This window comes from Hippocampus zosterae, chromosome 2 (genome assembly GCF_025434085.1).
Source record: "Hippocampus zosterae strain Florida chromosome 2, ASM2543408v3, whole genome shotgun sequence".
Taxonomy (NCBI): domain Eukaryota; kingdom Metazoa; phylum Chordata; class Actinopteri; order Syngnathiformes; family Syngnathidae; genus Hippocampus; species Hippocampus zosterae.
In genome coordinates this window covers 12,906,757-12,924,196 of record NC_067452.1, presented here as the reverse complement: position 1 = coordinate 12,924,196, position 17,440 = coordinate 12,906,757, and the positions used below count along the sequence as shown (strand labels likewise).

Below are 17,440 nucleotides of genomic sequence, written 5' to 3'. Positions count from 1 at the left end.
TTAGCCAATTGATATAAGCTACCCTTTTTTGCTTTATATATTTGTAAATCTGACACTAAAGGAGTCAGTGCCTCACCAATCATGCACCTCAAGACGACGTCTTCCTAGATAGGATAAAACCTCTAGAAAATGGATGAATGTATCATTATTGGATTATTGTAATTTCTAATTATGTAGACCTACACTACAGCAGCATGATTCTAATGGTGACTGTTGAGGAATGGGAGCTGTCAATTTGCTCTTGGCCCTCCTTGGTTACAGGTTCTTTTATCTCTCTATAAGGTGGAAGAAGACCCAACACCACGTTGTCGTTTCTTCAGTTTATCACAACGCAACACGAATCGATTTGGGCTCCTGTGAGTCTCAGATTTCATCAGGAAGCCCCGAGCAACTACAGTCACACGTACATATAGGCATAGTATGTTAATTATGTTAATTAGGGGCGGGCAGTCCTTCTCCTTATGTAAAAATCAGAGACAAAGAAAGTCAAGCAAAGTTCGATCTTGACATGATGACAAAGTATAGACCACTGCTGCTGGTCCACAAATCTTGAGATTAGGGTTCCTCTTCAAAGGCACTTGACAGCCTTCAGGGACTTTTACGAGGTGGTGGAGGCAAGAAAACCCTCGGGGGGCTGTTAATTAACCAGAAATGAAAAAGTGAAAATAGGATCTAAACTTCACATTACATTCTTTGTTTTAAGTACTTCGGCAGATGTTCAGGACAGAGACTAGTGTCAATAGTTCTCATAGCAAGGTGACATTCCTCAACAATGTTCTACTACTACTTCAAGCGGAATAATTCCTTAACAGTGACCCACTTAATTTGGAAAATGAAAGGTTATGTGTATGAACCACGTTTCTCTTGTAAAGGTAATTTCATGGAGTATTTGGCTACACAGCTACACAGCCAGATGAGCGTTTCCTGAGCTCTCTGTACTCTATACACATTCTATTGGTTGAAAGGAGCCAATATGCTTGCACGCGAGAAATGATTGGCCAAGAAAGCTGTCACTCGCTGTCCTGATTGGCCATCACTCGCAGGTCAGCTCACCGATTGGTGCACGCGTTTTCCCGTGGCTGCGTTGAACGACCTTTGGTTCTGATGCTGCGCGTCATCGAATTCTCAGCATCATCTGGACCGAGTGGACAGTAAAACTCGTATGGCAAAGTGACTCTAAACCGGCGGGAAAGCAGGAAGGACTCCGCGGCTGCTGCTCAACGAAGGGTAAGGTTCTTTTCTGTACACAAACTGAGGAGCGCACGGCGACACATTAGCAGTTATTTGCGTGCGGGGCTCTGTGTGTGTGTGTGTGTGGGGGGGGGGGGGGGGGGTCGACGCTAAAGTATAAATCCTACTCAGTGGTTGGAGAAAGGTTAGCTCGGACTTCTTCATGTTCTGACGATAATTGGCACATTGCGCTGTGGGCGACGGGCGACGTCTTTTGGACCTCCTCTTGTTTGTGTTGCGTTCGCGGAGGTCGCTCGCGAGAATCTGTGATTCAACTCGTCCCGGCGGTCCACTGCATTGCGGAGCCACAACGTGCCCTGCACTCGCTGCACACTGAGGCGTTCAAGTAACCCACTTGGGTATGTCACATCTGTGTCATGGTACCGTGCCGGAAGGATTCATATTTTCTTTCACGGCCACATAGGCTACAGTTAGCCTTTGTTAACGCGCCATAACGCCACGAATGTGCACAGAATACAGTCTTCATTAGATGCAAAATTTGAGGAGATTTTATTAATTATGAATGTTGTATCTGTAAACAAACTGTTGGGGACTACTTGTATGATTTGTAAAAATAATAATAATAATAATAATTCACAGACTCTGTCGTTTGTTTTTAGTCAGAATCAGCAACATGAAATTGATAAGTAGATATCACCCGGTGCCCCAAAAATCTTGCTCGTTTCTTTGAACTTCTTAAATCAGTTTGCTGTATGCTGTTAGAACTGTTTGTTGGTCAAGCTCTCACACAATTTGATGGAAATTTCAATTTGATACTTGATAAATAAAATATTGGATAGCTTTTGTAATAAATAGTTTTATATATATAATATTTATTAAACCATTATTTTTTTTAACTAAATGCACTTAGGAGTGGCACCCAAATTCCATTGTATGTAATACAATGACAATAAAGCTGATTCTGATTCTGCAGCCCTGCTTGTATATGTAATTGGTGAATAAGAATACAGTAATAAGAATAAGAAACCCTTTGTTTGTCTCACAATGGAGAAATTTGCAATCTACAGCAGCAAAATTGGAGGGAAGAAAGGAACCTGAAGGCATTGAGCAGCCCTTTGCCATTTCAGATTGGCAGCGATGGGCACGTTCAGCCGCCAGAAGTTCTTCCAGGAGCTCACTCACGGCTGTCTGCTACCGACAGCCCACCAGGGCCTGGAGCAGGTGTGGCAGCTGCTGGTAATCTGTCTGCTGTGTCGCCTCCTCTGGATGTTGAGTGAGTAATTTTGTGTCCCTTCAGTACCAGCATACCCCAGGTGGTCACTTTCATCTCGTTCTCCTTTTCTGTGACAGGCTTCCCCTCCATTTTGAAGCATCTGTCCACAGTGGCAGGCGGATTCTACATCCTCTACCTGTTCTTTGAACTGCACATGATCTGGGTGGTCCTCCTGAGTCTGCTCTGCTACCTTTTCCTCTTCCTGTGTCGCCACTCGACCATGCGAGGCACTTTTCTCTCTATAACTGTGCTCATCTATCTGATGCTGGGGTAAGAACATCACTGGCGTATGACGTACTTGACAGTAGGCATGAAAATTTAATCAAATTCAACATCACAATGTTGTTGAATGCAACTTTCAAATCACAAAGGCTGCAGTTTGGAAAAGAAAAAAAACCAACCTCTGCTTCGTTTCGGGAAGTCGGTGACCTTTATATATACAGTACACAGTAAGATGTATATACAGTGGGGAGCGACAGTTTGAACACCCCCCAAAAAAATAATCTGCATAAAGAAGCCAAGGAAAAATGGAAAAATCTCCAAAAAGCATCAAATTACCGATGAGACTTCTTATAAGATGTCAACAAAAACTTCGATTTTATTTCATTTCCACCTTCAAAATAACAGAAAACAAAAAAATGGCGTCTGCAAAAGTTTGTGCACCCTACAGAGTTTGTAGCACCCACCACCCCCCTTTGGAAAGCGAAGACCTCACCTGACGGTGTCATAGATTGTTTACAATCATCTGGGAAGACCAGATGATGTCAATGTTAAAGGTTTTTGTTTCGTATCTTATGACCTTGCCTCAACAATCAGCGTCACTGTTTCTTTGTAGCAGTTGACTAGAACACTGAAACAGAAAATAGTAGAAGGCTGTAAGAAGATAGCAACGTTTTTTTTCAAATGCCAATATCCTCTGTTTGGAATCTAATTAAAAATGGCAGTCATCTGGAACAATGAAAGTTAAAGCAATAACCAAGAATAGTGTCAGACAGAACACCCCGCAGGATTCTGAGAAAAGCTAATCAAAACCCACATTTTACTGCACAATCCCTTCAGGGAGACACTGGAGTTCTGGTACACTATTCCACTTGTAAGAGATACTTGCACAAACATGGTCTTCATCCTCTATTCCAGCCTCAGCACAACAATCAGCATTTGAGGTTTGCAACAGAGCAGATGGACAAGCCAGTTTTGTGTTTAGTTTCTCTTTGAAACCTTGTGTACCTTGAAACCGATAACTGGCCCATGCATAGTTAATAATTAACGTTTGTTGTGTGTAAATTCTTCCGAATTTAATATTGCAGTGGTATAATAAGCAGCTTCAATATATCACCCCCCCCCCCCCCCCCCCCAACCCCCCGTTCAAACTGAGCCGTGTTCTGCTTGATTTGGCCAGAGAACTGCACATGATGGACACCACCAACTGGCACAAGATGAGAGGTAAACCGCACAGCCGTCCTTTTTTGCGTTGATTATTCGAGGCCCGTTCCAAGTGTTGCCGCACTTGCCCAGGTTCACAGATGGTGGTGGCCATGAAAGCCATCTCTCTGGCCTTCGATCTGGACAGAGGCGTCGTGACCGGCGTACCCTCTCCCATCGAATTCATGGGTTATATTTACTACGTGGGAACAGTCATCTTCGGACCGTGGATCAGTTTCAATAGCTACAAAGAGGCTTTAGACGGACAGAAGATGGTATGAGCGACGCAATATCCACTCAGTAAGAATGCAAATGTTGTATTCAGTATCTTTTTCTCTTAATCCTCAGAGCCTGTCTTGGTTGTTCAAAGTGTCTTTAAGCTGGATTAAGAGTCAGGTCTGCCTGGTTCTCTCCAACTGTGTGGCACCTTACCTCTTCCCTTATTTCATTCCTGTCTATGGAGACAAGCTGCTAAGGAGGTGAATGGGATACCGAGGCATGTGGGTTTGCACTCTTGTTTGTAGATTAATATCATCACACATCTGTTTACCTTGTGTGTTTTCACAGCAAAAAGAGAAGGAAAATCAGGTGATTTGTTATCAATGAACATGAACTTTCATGGGAATGCATACTTGGTTTTTGATACACCGTTTACTAAAAACGATAACCTTCTCTCTTGTTCTATTTCTGCTCAGAGGTTCACTGGCAACGTAAGTATGTCGTTGGATTGTGCATTTACACACTGCCCTATACCACGACAACTACTGTACTTGTCGCATTACATTCATCCTTTTTAGCATGATCCAAATTGAAATACAGTAATGTATATTCATCAAAAGTAAATGTAATAATTTTGTAAGCCACTGAAACGTCATGTAGTTTGAACATTGCCCTTAGAAAAATACTGACACAATATTAGTTTTCTCATTTCTTGAGTAGCACCAAAATGTTTGAAAACAAAAAGTTCTTAAAAGTAAATACTACTGAAGTGTATTTAAAAAAATGCTATGCGATGGGTGAAAACAAAGTTTAAGCCACTGTAAGATGCAATTTCATCATTTAATTCAGTGATCCCCTACCAATAGAGGGAGCCCAAGTACCACCAAGGGTACTTTTACCACACTTCGAGAATCACTGACTTGAAGGATATACAGTACGGTAATTATATACGGTATGTACCCGAGGCTCAAAAACAAAGCGTGGAGAGTCTCTGTCGCCATAACGTGCAGCTGCTGTCACTTAATGCACCGATCGAACATTGCCATTAGCCTCTCAAAATATCAGACTCTTGCCTTATCCTCACATTTCCACATCTTTGCAGTGATCCACTTTAGTCACATTTGGCAGCATCACTCAGTGTGCCACGGGCCTTACATGCTTCATATTTTTCATATCCTGTATTCATCCTAGATGGGTGTATTGCACTGCTCACACTGCTTGCCTCACTACATCGCTGTGAGGATTGCTCTGTCCTTCAGTAGGGATCACCAAAGTGGTGTCCACGGGCACCAGGTAGCCCCCAAGGATCACATGAGTAGCCTGTGCTCCTATTCTGAAAATACCTTAGCAGTGATTGGACATTGTGGTTATCTAGGATTGTTCAAAAATGTAAACGTTGGCAGAGTTTCATAGAAAAATTCTTATTTATCTTTATTGTGAGGAATCATGTACATGATCGATGTGAATGAATACCATTAATTATTAGTAATAATATATTACAATAACAAAATCAACATTATTAAAGGTAATTTGAAAACATTTCTGCAGCATAATTCAAACTCGTAGCCCTTCGAATTAACCAGTACCCAATAAGCAGGTCTCAGTTTGAAACAGGTTGGTGGCCCCTGTTCTACCATTTTGTACGTTCATAAACCCTTATTGTACTTGCCAATATGGCTACATTTGCACTTTTGGTTAGATGCTAGCTGCGTTGCATTTTCTACACTTATGCTCTCTTTGGAGATGTTTAAGACCAAGGAAGTTTTCTCAGTTGACAGGGATGATACTTTTAAGTCAGATTGGAAGTGAGCCTAAAACCAAAATATGTCCTTTTTTTGGCCCAGGTGGTTACTGGCTTACGAGAACACAGTGTCTTTCCACTTTAGCAACTATTTTGTTGCTTATTTGAGCGAGACCACAACCATTCTGGCCGGAGCCGGCTTCACAGAGGAGAAAGACAACATCAAATGGTCTGTAAATTGAAAGTGTCGCAGCGGGCAGCGTGGCGCGCATTTTCCGCATATTCAAAGACACCTGTGCTTCGTAGGGATCTGACGGTGTCCAAGCCGCTGAACATCGAGTTTCCCCGCTCAATGGTGGAGGTGGTGACCTCGTGGAATCTGCCTATGTCACGCTTTCTGCACACCTGTGAGTTGGAATGTTCATGCGCTGATGTCTTGAGATACACTATTGAAAGTCCGCAAACACAAAGAACTGATTAGAAATGTCATTAATCTATTCCAGTTTACCCCCCCAAAAAACACCAAAAATGTGTTTGCGTTTTCATTCATCTTCCGAGCCGCTTGATCCTCAATAGGGTCGCGGGGGGTGCTGGAGCCTATCCCAGCTGTCTTCGGGCAGTAGGCGGGGGACACCCTGAATCGGTTGCCAGCCAATCGCAGGGCACACAGAAACGAACAACCATTCGCACTCACACTCACACCTAGGGACAATTTAGAGCGTCCAATCAGCCTGCCACGCATGTTTTTGGAATGTGGGAGGAAACCGGAGCACCCGGAGAAAACCCACGCAGGCCCGGGGAGAACATGCAAACTCCACACAGGGAGGCCGGAGCTGGAATGGAACCCGGTACCTCTGCACTGTGAAGCCGACGTGCTAACCACTGGACTACCGGGCCGCCCCGTGTTTGAGTTTTGTGGGTTTTAATCAGGAAAATAACGCTCTCTAATATTTTAGTTTTTTAAAACATATTTGTAAAATAATTACCGGGTAGACGGAACGAAAAGAATTGAACAGTTTATGCATCATGATGAATTCATTGCGGTGGCGTTTTTCTAATTTTGGGGAATTCTTATGATGTTGCTATTAACAGCTTGAAACCTCTTTTTTGAAGATTTGCCAAACTGCTGCTTGTGGTGAAGTGATGAACTTGAGTTCATTGTTACCTTAAAGCGCTTATATCTGTATTTCATACTGCATGGAAGGCTGAAAAAAAAACTGAGATTTGTATTTTGTAGATGTATTTCAGAGTGCTCTCAAATTTGGGACTTTCTCCGCCGTCATGCTGACATACGCAGCCAGTGCCCTTTTGCACGTGAGTAACAAAGCAGTCACACTGCGCACTGCCGTCCTCTAAATCTGAGTAACAAGTTGACTTTTGGTTGTGTCCGATAGGGTTTGAGTTTCCATCTGGGTGCCGTGCTTGTGTCTCTTGGCTTCATCACCTACACTGAGCACGGTGAGAGTCTGTCCCGCGCAAATGTGTCAAACGTAAGGCCCGCGGGTCATCATGGGGTGCAATCCAGCCCGTGGCGAGAGAACACATGAACTACAGTCTTTCAATAAACGTAACTGTTGATATTATTTTGTCCACTCTATAGCACACTGACAACTACCGGTACTTCAACGACAACTGCCCACTTTCTAAATGACTCTCGGAAATTGTGAAGAAAGCAATTCTGAGCAAACAAATACCTCCTGCAGAAATATTTGAAGAGTTTGAATACTGCAAAAGATCAGTTCAAAAGAGCTCGGTTTGGTGGACCCCCAACTCTGTACAGTATTTGAGCATATGTATAGAAGCAACGCTCAAGGCAGAGGGACAACCCCTTTCTTAATCGTTCCCCTTTGAGTTTGTATGGTGTGATGAGTCAGTTGAGGATGTCAACATTTCCAGATGGATGCAGACATGAACGCACATTTAAAATGATTTCCAGACCGTATCATGTCCGTATACATAAAAAGTGCATACAGTCAACAGATCCAATGTGATCTGCATCCATGAAAAACTGATTTCTAATGTTGTTGAAATTGCACACCTCTGATTCGTCAAATGATTTAAAATGAGATTTGCAACAAGAGAATAATTAATAAATGTGAATATTTTCCAAATGGGAATGCAATTATTAGCGCCAAAATAATGACAACATTTTGGCGTGTTCTTTATTTATAGCTTATTAGGTCACAAATAAATCAAGTGGTCTGGCCCACTTGAGAAAAAATTGGACTGAACGTGGCCCCTGAACTCAAACGAGTTTGACACTTCTGGTCTAACATGGCTTTTCCACACTTAGCTTTGTAGTAATGGCCATTACGCTCCATTTCTATGCACATTTATCTTTCATCGCTGAGAGGAAGCTATGTTAATGTCTCGGTCCCGGTCTGGGTTTTTTTTTTTGTGTCAGTGCTGCGGAAGAGACTGGCAGCCATGTTCAATGCCTGTGTTCTGTCCAAGAAATGTCAGCCAAACTGCACCCACCAGAACAAAAAGGTGAACCACCCCGTCGCTTTTTTTCTCTGTGGATCTTTGATTACTGTGCATGAACAGTTTGCTGAGTCTCGCATCCTTCCCGAGCTCACTGCTGGACCTTTGTTAGACATGTCTGGCTGTTACTCTTGGGTTACTTTTTTTTTCCTTTTGTCCTTTATCAATAACGATCGACCTGATTGCAGCTACACACTGTTGGTATCAGTCTGTCTCACCAATGTCGCTCGTGTTTTCATCAGATCTCCAGGTGCAGAGGAAATACTATTAAACACGAATAGGAATATGGATAAGAAATGTACATTATATTTTTCAGATACATTAAAAAAATAAATCAGAAAAAAAATGAACCAGTTTTATCCGATACATTGTATGTTTAAACTTTTTTTGAACTTAATTAATGTCCTGGTACAATTTTTGAAAGGACTATAATAGTACAGTGCGACCTTATGATACAAGTCAAATTTGTTGTGTGACCACGCTTGTTTCTCAAAAGACTCAGATCTCAGAAACTCTTTCTTCGTTGAAATTAATGATCATGTCAATAATCCGCTACAGCCTTCCCCATAAAACAAAATTGTTATGTTTTCTGATCAGGAAGAGAGCACCCCAAAATATTTTCATACTTTATAAAAACATCAAGACATCATTAAATGGAACTAAAAATAATAATGTAAAAATACCACCTGAGGGCAGTATTGCACACATTTACAGATATACGCGGAGACTGAGGTCACAACACTTCAGCCGTAATGTTAGTCGTTCATCACAGAAATAAAGAATATATGCCCGTGAGTATTGTTGTATTAGTTGTTTACATTTGTTGTTGCACCTTTTGGGGTTCAAATTACTTGAAGGCTGACATCACATCACCTCATAGATATTAGCATGCAAAGTGTTTTCCATTCCATGTTAGTATGAGTATTAAGATGGCAGAGTGATATGATAGTTTTAAATATACAAGGTGATTTTTTTTCATGCAATCCATCCATCCATCCATTCATCCATCCATCCATTCATTTTCTCATGCGTTTATCTTCTGGAGGGTGGCGGGCATGCTGGAGCCTATCCCAGCCGTCTTCGGGCAGTAGGCAGGATGCACCCATAACTGGTTGCCAGCCAATTGCAGGGCACACATAGACGAACAACCATCCACAATTTATAGTGATCCATTAACCTGCCATGCATGTTTCTGGAATGTGGGAGGAAACCATGAGCAAACATTGTCAGCATCAAATATGTATCAATTCAACCGATGGTAATCATTTGATTAGTTTGTTGGGGATTAAGTGGTGTTGGTGTCACTTTCAGTTGAAGTTGCGCCATCATTTGTAAGCATGTCAGAAATCCTGGTCCAAGCTGCAAAGTTTAATCAATGTTGAATGTACCATCATCTTCATTGCATTAATTATTCATTTGGACTTACCTTAAAGAATTTGGGCTGTAAGATAGTGATGGTTATGCTCCAAAAAAATCCCAAAACGTTTTTTTTGCTTGGAACGACATGAAAAAGGAATCCTCCATCAGAACTAATGTAGGAATGTTTGTGCTTTCATTCTCGAGCAAACTCCATCTGCAGCGATTTAAATGCGGCAGCCTCAACGGTCTGCCGGACCTTATCAAGTGCTATAATGTAGAATTTAGTGTGTCTGGCAGGATGCCGAGGGGGGAAGAAAACTGTTATGCAGGATTGCTTAGAGTTAGACAAATCCTGAGCAGCAAGAAGGGAGAAGAATGATTTTACATTTATTTTGTATGATTCTACAGTATGTTAAATGTTCTGTAATGCCCTTTGTTACAGATGCAGCTGTAATGAAAGCACTATGTAACTAAATACGTGTATACGTGTGTGTGTGTGTGTGTGTGTGTGTGTGTGTGTGTGTGTGTGTGTGTGTGTGTGCGTGTGTGTGTGTGTGTGTGTGTGTGTGTGTGTGTGTGTGTGTGTGTGTGTGTGTGTGTGTGTGTGTGAGTATGTACACTCACACACACACACACACATTGCTCTGACATGATGCTTCCGTTGTTGCCTTGTCCTCTTCAGGCACTTTGGGTGTACATGATCAATGTAGCATTCAGCACCCTGGCAATAGTCCATCTGACATACCTGGGTTCAGTGTTCAATTCCAGCGTGGACTACATGGAAGAAGATGAGGTGAGCTCGTCTTCTATTTGAATGTAATTGGGCCATCCCACCCAATCGCTGACATTTAAGCGTCCCCAGGAAATAAAGTTGGGTGAAAAGACACCGTAGAATTAACGATAAAATTTTAGTTTTTAATCAAACAATCTGATTGCATATTTAATACATGCAATTTATGAGACTGCAAAGAATTTATTTCCTAATCCACTTCCTAAAATGTTCCTTTAGAAATGTTATATATTGTAACAGATGATGTCGTTCCTTATTCCAACTGTACATTAAGTTTAATTTCTTTCAAAAAAATAAAAATCCATCCATCCATCCATTTTCCGATCCGCTTATCCTCACAAGGGTTGCGGGGGCTGCTGGAGCCTATCCCAGCCGTCTTTGGGCAGTAGGTGGGGCACACCCTGAACTGGTTGCCAGCCAATCCAAGCGCACACAGAAACAACCATCCATGTTCACAATTACACCTAGGGACAATTTAGAGTGTTCAATCAGCCTGTTTTTGGAATGTGGGAGGAAACCCGGGCACGCGGAGAAAACCCACGCAGGCCCGGGGAAAACATGCAAACTCCACACAGGGAGGCCGGAGCTGGAATTGAACCCGGTAACTCTGCACTGTGAGGTTGACGTGTTAAACACTGGCACACCGGCGAGCCACCGTCTGTCCCAGCCCCTGCTTCTCGGCCACCCCCGGGATGCCCTTGGCTGGGTGTCGCGTCCGAGGCCCGAAGTGTTTACTTTGACAATGTTTGAGTGTTCAAAGCAGGCCCGCGCCGCCCGCATACCGCAGCTCGGAATGATGGAATAGGACGGCGGTTGTATTTTGTGGGTTTTTCCCTCCTGAAAAAATAAAAATGAATACATTTAAACTGAACTTTAAATTCATACTTTAGTCATGTCCAGAGATTTTCACCCAGTCCTGTTGTCCCTCTAAAATAATTGGAATATTCACAAGTCACATGGTCCACAGGAAATTGCATTATTCAGATCCTCTGCATGGGACGGTGAAGGGCAAGCTCATCTACAAGAAATGTCTGAATGGATGGACAGTTTTTGATTTCTGCTCTTTCTGCTCTTCTGTTCGTCTGACAGGATGACACAAGCCATCATACCATTCAGAAGTGGTCAGAGCTGAGCTGGACAAGTCACTGGATCACATTTGGATGCTGGATCGTATACCGCCTCGTTCTCTAGATTGGGGAAAGGGCAAAAGAAGCAGCAATAATGAGGGTTCTCTTCCCTGTGACTGTCAGAGAAGCAGTCGATCGCCAGGTTGGCACCGTTTGGCGTCTGCTTCATATGTGTCAGCCCTACCTGCTGAGGACTCCTTTTGATATCCTCACCACTCTCCTTCCTCCTTTTCTATGGACGCCATCCTCCTTTTTTTTTCTGCTCGCTCATGTTGTGACAGCAGTTCCTGATGTCTCCCTGAAAGTCACAATCAATCGCAATCAGCATGGCGGAGATCGGCTTAAGCTGTTATCTCTGCGGCAGATGCGCTTTCCCCTCACCTCAAGTGGTTCATCATCATATTTTCTTGAAATGAGGATGACCATCAGTGGATATTGCACAATGTCCTTATGTTCAATGGTTCCCGCGTAAAGAACACTAAGCCTATTTGCAAACATTTTTAAACCGTCAGTCTATTGCCGAGCATGTGCCAGACGGTGAGTTTACAAAAGGACAAACAAAGCACATAACGTTCAAATATTTATTTTATCCATCCTATATTTTGTTTTACACAGTAGCTGTCCTAAGGTTGTCCTAAGCCCAAGAAGGTGTTCTCCAATCAGCTGTTGAGCCTGAAAAGGCACTCTTTTAAAAGGGGGAATTTGAAGTTTAAAAAAAAAAAAGTTTTTTAAACGACAACGCTCTTTGTCAGATTTGTTTAAAAGCGTTCAGTTTTTCCTGAGAGGAATGATATATTAGAAAAAAATAAAATAAAATCAGGCCTCAAATTATCTTTGCAATCAACAAGCACACCTGAGAGAAAAGGAGATCGGAGATGCACATGTGGGCACACCGCTTTATTTGTGATGCAATGTTACCAAAATGCTCTGTTATAGCTTTCAAGTTGCATTTTGTGCCCACAACGAGCGTGCCCGTCGGTATCTTGTTCTACCGTTCAGTCATAATCACTCTTTCAACAAATATGAAAAAAAAATGTCGCCCCCCCCCCCCTTCAGGTTCATGACTTATAGCAAAACTAAATCAAGCAGTAATACTTGGTCATTACATTGACGCAGGACAACAAATTGATCATCATTTTCATATATTGTTCTAGCTTATTTCCTTTCGGAATTTTTAGATTTAGAAAGTCACCTAGCAAATGCATTTTGTGGGACAAAGTCATTGATGTTTGTTTCCCTCTGACGATTTAGCTATTACATTTGAAGTTATGAATCAGGGTATTGCACATGGCAACGTACACAACAATGTTTAAAGCGTTTCAGCATTCATTTTGACGTTGCATTTTGAAGAAATAATTATGCAGTTGGTTTTCTTGTGTATTTCTCCTTAACCGTTGATTCAAATGACTTTTCCCTACAAGTGATCGCCTGAAAAATGCCCGCTTGCTTTGACATCCCCTGCGTAGTTCTGACATCAAATGGTTGCATTCTAAGTGCAGTCCAAGTGTTAGATTAGAGCATTCAGGGTTCCATTTTTGTGAATAGCATATGTCCTGCACAGTATGTGGTCAAAGTCTATGTGGATGCAGGTTCGATGCAGACCAGCACGGCCTTGGTGTTCTGTGAGAGGGAGGGCTGAACCGTTGTGGGAGTGTTTACAGTTGATTTAAGTCGCCACCATTTCAAAGCAAATCGTCTCCTGCCCTTTAAATGTGCGGGAAATGAATAGAGACTATCTATGCGGAAGAAGACGTTGCATAATCCCAGCGATCCGTGCCTGAGCGGAGCATTGTTTCTGATCCGACCGAGGTGTGGCAACAGACAATGTCAGCGGGTATTCAGAGAGAGCTGGTGAGAACCGCTGACGACTCAAATATGTCCGTGGAGCTCAGTAACTGTCAGCCTGCATCAAATTCACCAAAATGACTTTGGACCAGTTGTCTACTTTGCGCCAGTATTTTGACATGGTCTAAGCAGGCATAATTTTAGAGCAGCTCTCTGCCACCAAATTGTAACTCTGCCAGCCACATCTCCTAGGACACTCCCTCGCTGTGCCGGAAAGGCCAGCTTGGCACAAACAGGTCTGCCAAATTGGCAACCACGTGCAGAGAGCCTTGTGCTTGATGATTGGAAAATCAGGATCTGCCGACATTTGCACCCCACTGCAGATGCACTGTCAATGAAAATAAAACCCTGTGTGTTCACTGCTCACTCCAGCAAACATTTTCAGTGAGAATATTTTTCCTGTGAATGTGAATGAACTGATCCACCTGTGATAATTCTTTTTATAAAATTGACATCAAACCAGTTTTAATGTCAGCTGCTCTTTGTTGAAATTGCACACACACCTTCAATACTCTGAGCCATTTTAGCCATCTAACCAGAGGAAACACACACACACACACACATACCTGCAGCCACAAAACCCTTTTAGACATGTAGTGATAACACATTTTTTTTGTATTTAAAAAAAAACTGCAGCGTGGAATCAGTCAACTGCTATAGGGAGCATCATAACAAAATATACTGCTCCAAAAAAGGGAACACCTAAACAACACAATGCAACTCCAAGTGGTTCCGTTATTTTTTGGAGCAGTTTATATTGAACTCTTAAAAAAGAAGCTTGGTTGAAGGACTATTGAATTGACCAATGTATATTGTACTGTATATATAGAAGATAATAACCAATAACATTTACCTGGTTTATGTGATTTTTTTTCTTCAAACCACAATTTACAGCAGCGGCTATAAATGTCACTTTTCTTTTCACACAAGATTGTCAGCGTTCATCTATGAAGCAAGACCAATTTTTCCTTTTAATATACTTTAGATAGAGCGTAGCATTCAACATTAAGTTTTCAGAAACTTTTTTTTCTTGGCTTTATCCGTAGTTTTCTCCCTATGGTCAAGTAATAAATCTTGGCACCAGGCATCGCACACCGGTGCTTGTGATGGCTATTTTTAGTGACAAAAAAAAAGTTGCATTTTGACATTGCATGTCAAATTAAATGTTTATTTTCCAAAGTCACAGAGAGCCACATGTGGTTCTGGAGCCACAGGTTGCAGACCCCTGCTAGAAAAAGTAAATAGTAGACACAACACACACAAGTTCAAAATCATGTAAGAAATAGTTTATTTGAATAATTATTTACAAGAAAAATGTATGGACTGTTAAACAGTCAATACTGGGGATGATTTGGGGAAAGGGGAACAAACCGCTGTCTTGCTCAGAGCAATTATCTTTTTCCTTTTTTCTTTTTTTTTAACTGGAGTACGAGCATCCAGCATGTTGGGTGGACAGTGTGGGCACAGACAAAGGTTGGGAACACGGGAGAGGGAGAGACAGCTGAGATTTGATTGATTTTCATTCTCCGTGAGAGCAAATGCCATGTTGGAAGGCCACCCAACAATCCGTCCGGCTCTGGGGTGGGGTGCTCGGCTCACCCCTGCCTCCCTCGATGACCCCCATGTTTGCGACGGCAGGAGCCCAGCAGCGTCTCCAGTGCCATCTTCACAAACGCCTGGAAGTTACTGCTTCTCTCCCTTCGGCTGTCCTGCGAGGGGACGTAACACCGACAGATAGCTTCACCGGGCACTTGACTCAAGTAACATGTTGCAGTACAGATGCAAAAATGAATTGATCAACAACTTCTTTAACAACCGACGAATCATTTTGAGCAGTTGTTTTTTTTTCAACATTTTTATCTCAAGTACCACAACTGTAAATATTTTTCGCTCTCCAATTACCACCACAATGGTTAGCGTTAGAATGCAGACATAAAATAGAGAGCCCAAGGTATTGATCCTAAAAAGCATATTTAAGGTACTTCAGTTAAATACAACTAAACAGTACTTGAAACAAAACATGGAATCCAAGTTTTGGAGAAAAAAAAACCCTACTTTAGGAACTATTGAATTTAAAACAGAATTTTTAAGTATTTAAAGAAGCCGCTGCATAGCTCGGGAGCTATATTTTTTATGTTTCATTGTTCTTCATATTTGAAAGTGTGTGAATTATAATTGTATATAATTCAGTCATTCTTTCGCATATGACAAGAGAGAGCCCACATACCACTAGCGGTACATGTACCGAACTTTGGGAGTCACTGCTTTAGAGCCATTCTTTAACTCAGAATCATCCAAATCGTCTGATTTCAGCCTCTCAACAGTACACATTCTCCCATTTCCGCTGTTTCCGTGTTGGTGTTCCATTAAGACATTTGCAAACATCTACTTTGACTTTGGAAAACAAGGATCAACATTTTGCCCTCTTTTTTGATATGTTCTAGACCAAACCAGTAGCTGAATTGTAACGAATGGATGGGGGGAACATGTCAGTTCGAGCTATTACAAAGATAATAATTCTTGGCAGTATTGCATAAATCAGTAGGTCGAACATCACTTCCTCTCGTGTGACATTGCTTCATTGTTGTGTATTTGCTTTGGTAATAATCCGTGAACAAACGGTAGTGGGGAAAATATTCTCCCCAGCATTATGCAAAAGATACGTTCATTCAATTATTCGTGGAACTAATTGATAGAATGATCGTTGTTGAGAATATTCTACAGCTACGGCCTCATGTAGCGCTTCCTATACATGCTTACCTCCTTGCTTCTTGTCATCTCCTTTCTGATCACCTTTCTTCGGCTGCTCTTTAGGACTTTGAGGTTGCTGCGGAAGCAACGTCAAAGACATGAGAACATTTTGGGAAGAAAGAACAGGAAAAGACAATGTCGCAGATCTGTAGTAACCGTTTTCCCACCTTGGTAGTTGACTTCTTGTCCGACTTGTTACCTGAAAACGTGGACGCTTCGCGTTAATAATAGTGGACGAGCAGCTCACGTGCTGCTAGTTGTTGGACGTTATTATCGTATGTTTGCTCACCTTTCGTTCCTGGCATTTTGGCCGCGCTCCAGAGCCTGTGCTGTTTTGTTCAGAATGTTGTGCTAAAACACGCCGTTCCACACGGTCATTTATGGCCCGCGCCGCTGAATGGCTGCGCCAGCGGGGCCCCTTCGAGAAGGAGCGGCGCCAACAAGCAAAGAGCCCAGTCAGCTGAGCGGCGAGCCCTGCGGCTCCGCAGCTCTCTGCTGAGCCAGGCAAAACCGCCCAGCTGACCTTGTCAGACTGCCTTTGTCAAGCCACTGGAACTCTTCGTGCACCTTTCGTTCGTGGCATTTGCTAGTATCCCACGCCAATATCAGAATGCGCCCTTTCAGAAATAGGACAGAAAGTAGCACAGGCGGAGGACTCGAGCCGCGTGATTAGACTCAAGTCACACGAAAGTGACTCATTTTTTGGGAATTGAGACTTGCTTGGCTAAACTGGACCAAACTCTCGACCAGACTTTGATTTGGTAATTATCAGCAGGCTGCACCTGACTCTGACGATTATTTTTCAGTGAATCAGACCAAAAAGAATTTTCATCAATCTGTTAAAAAACAAGGCATCATTTCAAAGTTGCAGAAAATGAATATGCACAAACGTAAATTGATGATGATTTAGTGACTAGTTTGGTCCATAACATCCGTCAGAAAATCGGCCAAGGTGTTGATCGTTGTTTTCCTCAGAACAGATGTTGACAAATTTTGATGTATTCGATTTTATTTGGGTTAAACACACAGACAATCCGTCTGCTTTCAGGGAACTGTTGCATTACCAAAATGTCAAATTAATCGATCAATCGACAATTGATTGATCATCAAATGAATCAATAACTATGTTGACAATCAATTAACCATTTAGTTCATCGGTAGGCAATTAATTTTCTAAATTTTCAAAGGGGTCTGCAGGTGAAACTGGAGTGCTTGCAGACGGCCAAAACAGCATGCTA

At 42.2% G+C, this 17,440-nt stretch overlaps 1 protein-coding gene and 1 long non-coding RNA gene across 2 annotated transcripts; one reads left to right on the top strand and one right to left on the bottom strand.

The window, feature by feature from the left end:
* The first annotated feature begins 894 nt into the window (after positions 1-894).
* Positions 895-13,914, top strand: LOC127596000 (protein-serine O-palmitoleoyltransferase porcupine-like). The gene is made up of 15 exons (XM_052058129.1): positions 895-1,227; positions 2,319-2,464; positions 2,542-2,734; positions 3,864-3,907; positions 3,980-4,161; positions 4,235-4,365; positions 4,454-4,474; positions 4,582-4,596; positions 5,950-6,075; positions 6,153-6,253; positions 7,084-7,160; positions 7,241-7,304; positions 8,251-8,336; positions 10,372-10,482; positions 11,569-13,914. Exons 2-15 carry the CDS (start codon positions 2,329-2,331, stop codon positions 11,668-11,670), a joined length of 1,389 nt encoding a protein of 462 aa, XP_051914089.1. The 5' UTR covers positions 895-1,227; positions 2,319-2,328; the 3' UTR covers positions 11,671-13,914.
* An 801-nt stretch (positions 13,915-14,715) lies between these two features.
* On the bottom strand, positions 14,716-17,211 carry LOC127596081 (uncharacterized). Its single transcript, XR_007961365.1, has 4 exons — positions 16,492-17,211; positions 16,370-16,401; positions 16,212-16,278; positions 14,716-15,160 (listed from the first exon to the last, which is right to left on the bottom strand). It is a non-coding gene; the product is annotated as an uncharacterized LOC127596081 (long non-coding RNA).
* Positions 17,212-17,440: the final 229 nt, after the last annotated feature.

Coding starts and splice junctions, on each gene's coding strand:
- LOC127596000 (XM_052058129.1), top strand. CDS start 2,329: ATGGGCACGTTCAGCCGCCAGAAGTTCTTCCAGGAGCTCACTCACGGC. Junction 3,908..3,979: donor CAACTGGCACAAGATGAGAG/GTAAACCGCACA, acceptor GCACTTGCCCAG/GTTCACAGATGGTGGTGGCC. Junction 6,076..6,152: donor GAGAAAGACAACATCAAATG/GTCTGTAAATTG, acceptor TGTGCTTCGTAG/GGATCTGACGGTGTCCAAGC.